This window comes from Oncorhynchus kisutch, linkage group LG6 (genome assembly GCF_002021735.2).
Source record: "Oncorhynchus kisutch isolate 150728-3 linkage group LG6, Okis_V2, whole genome shotgun sequence".
NCBI lineage: Eukaryota > Metazoa > Chordata > Actinopteri > Salmoniformes > Salmonidae > Oncorhynchus > Oncorhynchus kisutch.
Genome location: NC_034179.2, coordinates 39,553,541 through 39,566,437, shown reverse-complemented (window position 1 = coordinate 39,566,437; position 12,897 = coordinate 39,553,541). Strand labels below are relative to the sequence as shown.

Below are 12,897 nucleotides of genomic sequence, written 5' to 3'. Positions count from 1 at the left end.
ACGGAAAAGCGGCTGCCATGATGAAAAGTTCCCGTGTTGTATGAGGACGGTATGCAAGCTATAGATGTAACTATTGGCACAATGCACATTCTCTAGCACTTTCTGGTTTCCACTGCTGAATGGGTTATTTCATACTTTTTCCATTGCTGAATGAGTTACTAAATGCTAGGTAGATTGAGGAAACACTTGTCTTGGACCACAATTTTTAAAAGGACATAAGTTCTAATGGCAAGCAGATTCTGTAAAAGCCTTGACCACCCCACTGTATCAAACAGGTTTGGTCAACCTCAACAATGCCTCAAAACTGCATGCTTCTTGGAACAGTGAAACCAAGGAGGGTGTTAAGTGAGCGATACTGAGATTTAAAAGGCAGTAGTTGAAACAATCTGTTACTTGGAATGAGTGAGAAGCATCACTTGGTTTGAATGTGGTTTCAGTTTAATATTTTCTATGAGGAAGTTGATTTTAACTGTTGTAAATGTATCTGAGGGTCTATGTTTGTAAATTGCACATTGACTGGGGACCCTATGTTTGAGCTATTTCACGTTATTTGTTACTTTTTCCAAAAAGCTTCTTGCATTATCTTTTGATTTTCATTTTTTTTCACATTGAACACATTGTTTTTAAAAGTATTTGAACCAATATTGTGTTTTATAAGAATACAATTTCATTTGTGATTTCCTAGACATGTTTAGGAAACGCCAAATAAATTAACAAAAATAAATAAATGTACCCTGTTTTGGTTGCTGAAAGGGTAAAAAGTGACACAGAAAATGTATCTTGTTTCTACCACAGAAGTATAAGGTTCCTATACGGAACATTTTACTTGTTTTCACGGAAAGTGGCCTTGTGCGCAGCTGTTTATCTTCCCCATGATATGAGCGGAAAAAAATGGCGTTGCCCGTGAGTGTGGGAGCGCTTCTAGAATCAGAAGTAATAGAGGATCCATTATACAAAGATGAAGGTCTCTGTGTACTTGGTATATTCGGTAAGACTGCAATGCTACCCGGATCACCGAAAGAGTTTCTAATCAACACGCTCGCGGACAAGCACATCTATCCACTATTTGGACAGGATGAGACAGACAATCACAACAGTGGAAGCTTGATTCAGGCGTACTACAGCCAAGAAAACCGCGTATTGTATCTGGTGCTTACTTCAGTTTGTGACAACCGACAGCTTTTGTGGGCGTGTGAGTCTTTGACTACGGGCGTCGGACACTCGGAGGCGCACGAATTCTGGAAAGGAGCGGATAAACAGCATTGCTTAGCATTGCTTTACCTATTCTCGTTGTGCCATGTCCTGCTACTGGTCCATCCTACATGCTGTTTTGATGTCACCTATGACCGATTGTTCCGTGCTCTGGATGCACTTCGCCAGAAAGTTCTGCCACTATTACGTGCTGCAATCAAGGATTCCACCATATCCAAAGAATGGAAGGTGAACTGCCGGCCCTGTCCTCCTCGCCTGCTATTCGTATTCCAGATGAATGGAGCCCTGCGAAGCTATGGTGGAAATGGTTCAGACCCTTCTGGGGGAAATGCTGATAAGCCCAAGAAACACTCGCCAAGGAGACGCCTCCAGCATGCATTGGAAGACCAGATATATCGCATTTTCCGGAAAAGTCGGGTCCTCACCAACCAGAGCAGTAATTGCTTATTCACTGTCCCTGCTAACCAAGCGTTTGTTTACGTGGTGCCTGGGCCAGAGGAGGACCCAGTGGCAGCCGTGCTAGGGCAGCTGCGCTCCAACTGTGCCCTGAGGGAAAATGACACCAGCACCTCGGTGTCTGGACCCAGGCGCTACCAACAAATGCGTCACTCTGCAAGACAACCATCCTTCAATGTAGAAAGCAGCAGCTTCTCAGGGGGGCAACTAGTAGACTGTAATCTGAAGGAGTTCCTTTGGCAGCATGTCGAACTGGTGTTGACCAAGAAAGGCTTTGATGACAGCGTTGGTCGTAATCCGCAGCCTTCTCATTTTGAGCTGCCAACCTACTCCAAATGGGCACAAGTGGCCTACAGGCTGCATCAGGTCATGATAGCCAACACAGAGGAGGAAACTGCAGAGCTGGCCGTCAAAGTGCAGAGTCAGCTTAAGTTTTTGGAAGGTTTCCTGGACGCAGATGCCAAGTTCTCTGAGAACCGCTGCCAGAAAGCCCTGCCACTGGCACATAGTGCCTACCAGTCTAACCTTCCCCATAACTATACCACCACTGTGCATAAAAACCAACTGACACAAGCACTTCGGGTCTACAGCCAGCATGCACGCGGTGTAGCTTTTCAGCGCTATGCCTTGCAGTTGCATGAGGACTGCTACAAGTTCTGGAGTAATGGGCATCAGTTATGTGAAGAGCGCAGTCTGACAGACCAACACTGTGTGCACAAGTTTCACCTGCTGCCTCAGCCAGGTAAAGCCTCAATCACTGTACAGAACATACTACTGTTACTATAATTTCTCAAATATTTATTACACAAATGAAAGGTATCATAACAGGTATCAACAGAGTTGGCGGTCAGTGTACCTCAGAATATCAATGTTGAATTGTGGTGTTTTATTATGGCAAACTGTCTTCTATGGGGTTTTCTCGTTTGGGCAAAAGGCTGTCCGATGTGACACAAACTGATAAGTGGTCGAGGAGTGTGTCAATTTGTTAGTAGGCAAACGGAAGTGTCCGCCTCTCCTCGATATCCACCTTTCATCGGGGATAGTCATGTATCTTACCACGGAAGAGTTTTAAAATCTGCCACACCCCCTTTGAATCGGTGTTTGTTTTGTCAGAGGAGAAAAACATGCACACATTTAAAAATATATATATAAAAAAAACAATATGCTACTTATTGTTATCTATATATCTTGCACAACTTAATTTGTTTTAATGACGTTACACATTTATTTTGGGTTGTGAGAGGATGCATGAGGTGAGCAAATCAATTGATAAAAGGCCATTGTCATCTGCAGATGAGAAGCCAGAGATGGACCGCAACCCGCCCATCCTCAACCACAACAGCCGGGGGCGTTCCACTAGCTCGTGTAACTGTGGCTGGAAGCAAGCCCCTCGTGAGGACCCCTTTGACATCCAAGCTGCCAACTACGACTTCTACCAAGTTAGTATCCGCTTTAACCGATCTCTACAGAGGACACCAGTATAACCCCATGATCTCTTAAAATCTATTCAATTGTACTTCAGTCTTGTTTACACTTTGTCTCACTCTGTTGCCTTGTAGATGTTTGAGGAGAAATGCTGCGGAAAGCTGGAGAGGATCGACTTTCCTGTTTTCCAGCCAAGCACCCCAGACCCAGCCCCGGCCTGTGAAGAAGCACCCAGACCCACTGAGGTGGCTGTCCCAGTCCCACCGTCAGAGCCTGGGTCAGGGCCATCAGAGGGGGAGAGGCTAAAGGAGAGCATCCCAGCGTCCCACCCAGTGTCCCACACCCCCGGAGAGAGCACCAGCCTCAGCCTGGCCCTCAGCCTGGGCCAGTCCACTGACAGCCTAGGGCCTTATGGAGATGGAGGGGGCGGTGAGGGCCAGGAGAAGAGGTCCAGCCTGGTGGATCGCCAGGCCTCCACTGTGGAGTACCTTCCATGCATGCTCCACTCAGGCTGCTCCAAAGGTCTGCTGCCTAAGTTCTCCAGCTGGTCGCTGGTCAAGCTTGGCCCTGCTAAGACCTACAACCCCCACACTGGCCTGGAGCAGCCAGGCTTCCTGCCTGGCTCCTCCTTCCTCCTGCCCTGGGACGTGGTGATTCGCTCCCGCTCTGAAGAGGAGGTGGGCTTAACTGAGCCCTTGGATGGGGGACCCTCATCCTGGCCGGCCCCCAACAAAACCGTGGCGGGGAAGCGAGGGAGTGCAGGGGGCCTTGGTCGGGGACGCAGGCGGGATGACGTGGCCCGGGCCTTTGTGGGCTTTGAGTACGAGGACAGTAGGGGCCGGCGTTTCCTCAGCTCAGGACCTGATAAAGTGGTGAAAGTGCTGGGGCCTGGAGGGGCCAAAGAGCCAGCCACCAGGGCCCTGAACACAGACATGCCCCTGTACATTCCCTCTCCAGCCCAGGGGCGTGGCCTAAAGACCCACTACGCCCAGCTGGCGCGCCTCTACATTGTGGTCCCTGACGCCCCCTTGGAGATAACACTCAACCCACAGGTACACTTACCTGGCATACATTTCCCTGGCATACATTTCCCTATCAACTGGTGTTTGTCACCAGGAATATTTGAGAGGAATTGACTTACCTATCTTGATAGACAAGCTGTTATGCTAAACTGTCATTACAATTTCAACTGAACTCATTGTGAGTTCTTAGTGTAGCAATATGCTGTGTAGAGATGCATTTTGTGTTGGCAAATCCCTTTGTTGATTAATGAGAGATGTAATGCTTGATTAATGTTAACTGTAAAACACTGCCCCTCTTCTTTTTGTTCTTAGGTCCAACCCGGCCCCCCTCCATGTCCAGTGTTCCACCCCGAGCGGACAGAGCTGGTGCTGCCCTCCGATGGCCTGTGGGTCCTACGTTTCCCCTATTCCTATGTCACAGACCGTGGCCCATGCTACCCACCTAAAGAGAACCAGCCCCTGGCCAGCTACAAGGTCCTCAGAGGCATCCTGCGTGCCAGCCCTCTTCCTCCACAGTAATCTCTACTCACACCATAGCACCGCAATGTGACTCTCGCACTTATTTGCAAGGTTAGTTTAAAAATGACTTTGAGTCAGTTGGACCGTGTTCTCTTGCGTAGTGTTGTTTCATCCCCTAAAATACTATTTTGAGTTAAATGGAATTGTGCTGGGTTAGTTAATTATGAATGGCAATCTCAAAAGGAAAAAGGTGTTGATCTGCATAGAACTGCGTCTCCACTTGGATATATTTCAAATTAAGATCTTGTTCTCTGATCTTATGTTATTCATGGTATCTTTTTAATAAGGTTGTCAGGCTGTATTTTCAGCTCTTACACTTAAAGGGCCATCTATATAAAACACTGGAAAATCACGTTTGTGACTGCACTGGGCCTTTAAGGAGAGAATAAATGACATTTTATTGATCCTTGTTTGTTGGCTTTATTCACTGTTATTGTGCTAGGATCATTGTTCAGACCACCATATAAGGGTGATATCACACATTACAGTTAGTCATCAATAAATTAAATGGCATGCAACGTTTATGTGAAGCCTAGCCACAGAATTCTTAGATGAGTGCACAGCACTAGATGTCGCTATTAACAAAGTTATTGAGTGTGGCGTCATGAGAAAGTTCTCTACATGGGCCCCTAACAAAAAAAATGGTTATTTACCTTGCAGAAAGATTAATAATCCTGTAATTTTAAAATGCTTGGCATGTGTATCTTTTTTAATATCCTTTTGTCCTTCAGGCCTGGTATGTATGGGTGGCATGATCATGCATGCCTCCAACTTGTATTACAATGCTTAAATAAATATATTGTTCTGCAGGTACAACGTTTGCTGTTGAGCAGTCTACCCGTCATGTATGTAGCCTATTTATCCATCATGACATAAAAAACAATCTTGCAGTTTGTCCGTGTTGTCTGGTAAATGTATTTGGTAGGCTTACTGAGACACAAAGTGTGCAATGCGTTTCTGTTTATGAACTCTGCTATTGCGGACCCCCACACGTATGCGAAATGGACAGTAGGCACTTATTTTTCTCCGCGCAACGATTGGTCAGCCATTACCATCTGTAGCCAATCGGCACAATGTTGCTATGCTGTAATGTTACATTGATTGGTTCCCTTGACTGTCAGTCTGCCTCAGACGGGTACTGTCTTTGCGCAATAACATCAACTCAAGCGGTGCGCTCAGTATCGGATGGACCTCCTTCGTTACTTATTGAGCATTGAAGTCAACTCGTAGAAGCAAACCTTAACCCTCTAAACTGAATGAGAAGGATTTGCCACATAAAGATGTGATCGGCAAAGCACTACAGGCGACGATTGAATTTTCTCTATCCAAAGGTAAAGTCAATGCTTATTGTTATTGCGCAACTGTAACGGTACATGTTTAAAACTGACTGCATCTTGTCCGAAAGTTTATAATGGGGCCTGAGACTAGATTATAACTATTTGATAACAATTAAACGATAATACGATTCTGACCGACTGTGCTTAGTGTATAACCTACAGGTATAGTATATGATGCGAGTAGGATTGATGTAAAATATACGCGGTGGCACTACATGCGCTGGTTTTAGATTACACAAAGTTGGCAGTGTCGTATTCTGCACCACCGAATCCAAACATTGCTTTTGGTGCATGCGGACGATGGAAGTAGAAGTTGCAAAGAGGAATCCGTTATGAAAATTGTTTCGGTTCTGACATGTTTTTGTTGACAATCATTTGTCATTACTTATGCCATATTAATATAATTGACAAGCTTGTATTGGTTGTTTTAACAGTCATTCAAAATGTTACCATCGTTTAGTGGTTGTAACAATATGCTGTAATAAATGTAACATCTGTTATTGTCATCAATATGTTGAACCTTTAACAATCTCCTAAATTACTCTGTGACCCGATAGAGGCCTCTCACTATCTTGCTATAGTTTTTGCTAAAAGACCATAACAAAAATAGTGAATACAGTTAAGGTCGGGCCACATAAACGGATGACAGCTGGTTCCCCTTGACTAGTCTACTCTAAATCTCGACTAAGTTGGCAGAGAGCAAAAGGGTAGCTATTTTTACCCACAGTAACATCTCTGTTCATTTTTACATTTTCATTGATATCTAACTTGGTTTCCTATTTAGTCATAATGACCTTAACTGGCATATAAATAATTCAACCACTTAACAGGTAGTTCTAAAACCACCCAAAGGAAGCTACCTATGGAACACATCATAGCAGATGCATCACGTGATATGGTCAAGAGCTCAATGTTTGTCACTTCTTTCTTAGCCACTCAGTACCATGACCAAACAACCTTTGAAATCATTGTAAGCGTAAGCACAAAATTCCAGCGTAAGCATGAAATCAGTGCCAATATGTCAATCAGTGCAACAGAGATATAGCTGTGTGGGAGTGTTGTGTGGCCAGTAACTGAAAGGTCGCTGGTTCGAATCTCTGAGCCGACTAGGTGAAATATCTGATGTGCCTTTGAGCAAGGCACTTAACCCTAATTGCTCCTCTGGATAAGAGCATCTGCTAAATGACTGAAATGTAGTTTATTTTTAATTTTTAAAAAGGTTGTGAGCCCCGGGGTTGGAGGCTTTCTCTCTGTCAGTCGGCATACAAATGGCTGTGTATGGCTAGACTGAGGTTAGTATGGTAGCACACTTTGGAATCAATTGCCATCACAGATGCTGGGGGGAAAAATCTGGGCATAATGTCCCTATAGGCATAGCCAGGACAAGTACAATACAATGTATAATAAACCTGGTGATAGTCAGGAATGTCTTACAAATCAACTTTCATTTCCCCTGAAGAGTGTACGGTTTAAATTATTCAGTGTTTACTCCATTGTTTTTGCACCTTGTGAGGTAACTATGGTATACGTTCCCTAATGCACATCAGATAATGCAACACTACAAGACAGTCCCCGAAATGGATCAAGTATTAGCGTGTGTTCACTGCTTCCTATCATCTTGTGTGTGTGCAAAAAGAGTGCTATTCAAAGGTCATTGCTGGGTGCTCATTTGGCACCAATTCAGAGACCAGCTCTTGCATTCATCCAATGCTAATAAACAGAGGGAGGGAGCATGGCAGGGATGTTTACACCTCTATCCAACTGGTCACACCTATTTCCTGCCAGTCATTCACACCATCTGGGACGTTGGCAGAAAGTTCTACACCCCTGGCCTCCTCGCATCCAGGAGACTGCCCTGTGTTGTGAAGGATGTGGCACATTCCATGTCTATGTTTTAAGCAGGATCTGATTGAGATGAAAAGCCTAGAGACAGTGCATGCATGTGACTGAGTGTTTCCATGTGTGTATATGTTTTCTCAATAATTCTGGCTTTGATGCTCAATATATACACTCGTGGCCAAAAGTTTTGAGAATGACACAAATATTAATTTCCACAAAGTTTGCTGCTTCAGTGTCTTTAGATATTTTTGTCAAATGTTACTATGGAATAATGAAGTATAATTACCAGCATTTCATAAGTGTCAAAGGCTTTTATTGACAATTGCATGAAGTTAATGCAAAGAGTCAATATTTGCAGTGTTGACCCTTCTTTTTCAAGACCTCTGCAATCTGCCCTGGCATGCTGTCAATGAACTTCTGGGCCACATCTTGACTGCTGGCAGCCCATTCTTGCATAATCAATGCTTGGAGTTTGTCAGAATTTGTGGGTTTTTGTTTGTCCATCCGCCTCTTGAGGATTGACCACAAGTTCTCAATGGGATTAAGGTCTGGGGAGTTTCCTGGCCATGGACCCAAAATATTGATGTTTTGTTCCCTGAGCCACTTAGTTATCACTTTTGCCTTATGGCAAGGTGCTCTATCATGCTGGAAAAGGCATTGTTCATCACCAAACTGTTCCTGGATGGTTGGGAGAAGTTGCTCTCGGAGGATGTGTTGGTACCATTCTTTATTCACGGCTGTGTTCTTAGGCAAATTGTGAGTGAGCACACTCCCTTGGCTGAGAAGCAACCACACACATGAATGGTCTCAGGATGCTTTACTGTTGTCATGACACAGGACTGATGGTAGCGCTCACCTCGTCTTTTCCAGACAAGCTTTTTTCCGGATGCCCCAAACAATCGGAAAGGGGATTAATCAGAGAATTATTTTACCCCAGTCCTCAGCAGTCCAAACCCTGTACCTTTTGCAGAATATCAGTCTGTCCCTGATGTTTTTCCTGGAGAGAATTCGCTTCTTTGCTGCCCTTCTTGACACAAGGCCATCCTCCAAAAGTCTTCGCCTCACTGTGCGTGCAGATGCACTCACACCTGCCTGCTGCCATTTTTGAGCAAGCTCTGTCCTGGCGGTGCCCCGATCCCGCAGCTGAATCAACTTTAGGAGACAGTCCTGGAGCTTGCTGGACTTTCTTGGGCGCCCTGAAGCCTTCTTCACAACAATTGAACTGTTCTCCTTGAAGTTCTTAATGATCCGATAAATGGTTGATTTAGGTGCAATCTTACTGGCAGCAGTATCCTTGCCTGTGAAGCCCTTTTTGTGCAAAGCAATGATGACGGCACTTGTTTCTTTGCAGGTAACCATGGTTGACAGAGGAAGAACAATTATTCCAAGCATCCTTTTGAAGCTTCCAGTCTGTCATTCGAACTCAATCAGCACGTCAACACTCACACCTGTCAACACTCACACGAGAGAATCACTGACATGATGTCAGCTGGTCCTTTTGTGGCAGGGCTGAAATGCAGTGGAAAGGTTTATTTGGGGATCCAGTGAATTTGCATGGCAAATATGGACTTTGCAATTAATTGCAATTCATCTGATCACTCGTCATAACATTCTGGAGTATATGCAAATTGCCGTCATACAAACTGAGGCAGCAGACTGTGAAAATTAATATTTGTGACATTCTCAAAACTTTTGGCCACAATTGTACATTTGCTAAAAGTGCATCACAACCTCAGAAAAGGTGCCAGGGTATTCATGCCTTTCTTTCCATCCATTCAATGCCATTAAAATCCTTAGAGTGCAGCATTTCATGACTCCAGTCACTGTTAATGGACAGGGTCACTATATTGGCATTGCTGCCTTGCCTAGCTTGAAGTAGCTTTATTTGTTGTATTGAACCGATTTTCATATTTTGCGCATGCGTATTGCCTAAACATGTTGTGTGGGTATTGCCTGGAGTAAGCTGTGCACATTTGTGCGTGTCTATATAATTTGGCTCTCAGATCTTTTGAAATTAACAAAGCTAGCTAGCAAAAACAACCTGACAAAAGGACACTAACGTTACTATACTGTACAAACAATTTTCGAAGTTGGAATAATGTACATTTTGGAGGGTTCGAAGAGTGGAAGTCAACTATAATGAAAGTTAAGATGAGGCAAAGGCAGCATAAAGCATACAAGATGTGACTTTATTCATGACAGGCATGGCAACCACCATCTCCCTCACTGCTAGCTGTTGGGCAGGCGAAGAGAACTGGACTGTCCACCACCGGCGGCGCCATTCCAGCCATAATAATGGCCGAAACAGAGCAAACATAATGGCATCAAACACCTGGAAACCATGTATTTGATACCATTCCGCTCCACTCATTAACACAAGCCTGTTCTCCCCAATTAAGGTGCCACCAACCTCCTGTGCTGTCCACTTGTCTGAAACATCATTACCAATTAATACCTTTTAGCTGGGTTTTACACCTCTTGGACATTTTACTTTTGCTTTGTGGACGTATTGGGAATGGAGCTTCTCCTGCCACTTAATGCGGGCCAGAGCCTTGGCTTCTACAAGATAGATGCAACTCACTACACTACAACCATTCTACATGTGTGGCTGCATGGCAACGCACACGCATGGGAGGATTCAGCCCGTCAGAGAGCATGATCCCCTAATGGATGGAGCTGCCTGTGTGCTGCGTGGGATAAAAACTGTGCTACCAGCTACTGTTTGTGTGTGACTTTTTGTGTCAGTGTGAAAATAAAACCGAATGAGGCCTTGCGGATGCGTCTCCAATCCCTCATGACTGTGGGACCTGCTGTGTGCATGCAGAATAACATTCTGCTGAGACTTCTACAACACTGTCACACAGAGGTTCACCAGACGAATGGACTTAATTTACAAGAAAAGGTAGGCCTTAATGCATTTTCCTTTGAAATCTGCAGGTTAGGCTACTGTTTAATCATGAGAACAGACAATGACCCTTTGAATGCATTTGATTTATCAAGCTACAATTTCATGAGACACTTTTTGATGTTTGAACAGCATTTTTCAGTCATTTCGATTGTTGATGTGGAAATTTTGTTAGAATCTCTTTTTTAAATTTATTACAAAAAATGTTTACCCCTTTTTCATGATATCCAATTGGTAGTTACAGTCTTGTCCCATCGCTGCAACTCCTGTACGGACCCTGGAGAGGAGAAGGTCAAGAGCCATGCGTCCTCCGAAACACGACCCTGCCAAGCTGTACTGCTTCTTGACACACTGCTTGCTTAATCAGGAAACCAGTGGCATCAATGTGTCAGAGGAAACGCTGTACAACTGGCGACCGAAGTCAGTGTTCATGCGCCCGGCCCACCACAAGAAGTCTCTAGAGCGTGATGGGACAAGGACATCCCACCGGCCAAACCCTCCCCTGGGCAACGCTGGGCCATTTGTGCTCCGCCTCATGGGTCTCCCAGTCACGGCCAGCTGGGACACAGCCTGGGCTCGAACCCGGGTCTGTAGTAACGTCTCTAGCACTGTGATGCAGTACCTTAGACCGCTGTGCCACTCGGGAAGCCCAGAACCTTTTTTATTATACAGTGCCTTGCGAAAGTATTCGGCCCCCTTGAACTTTGCGACCTTTTGCCACATTTCAGGCTTCAAACATAAAGATATAAAACTGTATTTTTTTGTGAAGAATCAACAACAAGTGGGACACAATTATGAAGTGGAACGACATTTATTGGATATTTCAAACTTTTTTAACAAATCAAAAACTGAAAAATTGGGCGTGCAAAATTATTCAGCCCCCTTAAGTGAATACTTTGAAGCGCCACCTTTTGCTGCGATTACAGCTGTAAGTCGCTTGGGGTATGTCTCTATCAGTTTAGCACATCGAGAGACTGACATTTTTTCCCATTCCTCCTTGCAAAACAGCTTGAGCTCAGTGAGGTTGGATGGAGAGCATTTGAACAGCAGTTTTCAGTTCTTTCCACAGATTCTCGATTGGATTCAGGTCTGGACTTTGACTTGGCCATTCTAACACCTGGATATGTTTATTTTTGAACCATTCCATTGTAGATTTTGCTTTATGTTTTGGATCATTGTCTTGTTGGAAGACAAATCTTGGTCCCAGTCTCAGGTCTTTTGCAGACTCCATCAGGTTTTCTTCCAGAATGGTCCTGTATTTGGCTCCATCCATCTTCCCATCAATTTTAACCATCTTACCTGTCCCTGCTGAAGAAAAGCAGTCCCAAACCATGATGCTGCCACCACCATGTTTGACAGTGGGAATGGTGTGTTCAGGGTGATGGGCTGTGTTGCTTTTACGCCAAACATAACGTTTTGCATTGTTGCCAAAAAGTTCAATTTTGGTTTCATCTGACCAGAGCACCTTCTTCCACATGTTTGGTGTGTCTCCCAGGTGGCTTGTGGCAAACTTTAAACGACACTTTTTATGGATATCTTTAAGAAATGGCTTTCTTCTTGCCACTCTTCCATAAAGGCCAGATTTGTGCAATATACGACTGATTGTTGTCCTATGGACAGAGTCTCCCACCTCAGCTGTAGATCTCTGCAGTTCATCCAGAGTGATCATGGGCCTCTTGGCTGCATCTCTGATCAGTCTTCTCCTTGTATGAGCTGAAAGTTTAGAGGGACGGCCAGGTCTTGGTAGATTTGCAGTGTCTCTGATACTCCTTCCATTTCAATATTATCGCTTGCACAGTGCTCCTTGGGATGTTCAAAGCCTGGGAAATCTTTTTGTATCCAAATCCGGCTTTAAACTTCTTCACAACAGTATCTAGGACCTGCCTGGTGTGTTCCTTGTTCTTCATGATGCTCTCTGCGCTTTTAACGGACCTCTGAGACTATCACAGTGCAGGTGCATTTATACGGAGACTTGATTACACACAGGTGGATTGTATTTATCATCATTAGTCATTTAGGTCAACATTGGATCATTCAGAGATCCTCACTGAACTTCTGGAGAGTTTGCTGCACTGAAAGTAAAGGGGCTGAATAATTTTGCACGCCCAATTTTTCAGTTTTTGATTTGTTAAAAAAGTTTGAAATATCCAATAAATGTCGTTCCACTTCATGATTGTGTCCC

General features: G+C 44.4%; 2 protein-coding genes across 2 annotated transcripts in view; both read left to right on the top strand.

Moving 5' to 3' along the window:
- The first annotated feature begins 832 nt into the window (after positions 1–832).
- On the top strand, positions 833–5,039 carry LOC109892831 (protein SMG8-like). The gene is made up of 4 exons (XM_020485641.2): positions 833–2,410; positions 2,962–3,107; positions 3,228–4,145; positions 4,428–5,039. The coding sequence occupies exons 1-4, from the start codon at positions 892–894 to the stop codon at positions 4,632–4,634; spliced, it is 2,790 nt and encodes a 929-aa protein (XP_020341230.1). The 5' UTR covers positions 833–891; the 3' UTR covers positions 4,635–5,039.
- A 713-nt stretch (positions 5,040–5,752) lies between these two features.
- LOC109892833 (protein yippee-like 1) overlaps positions 5,753–12,897 on the top strand; it is a 28,945-nt gene continuing 21,800 nt past the window's right edge. Inside the window, exon 1 of the mRNA XM_020485644.2 lies at positions 5,753–5,965. The gene's annotated coding sequence lies outside the window, so the exon portion shown is untranslated. The remainder of the gene's footprint in view (positions 5,966–12,897) is intronic.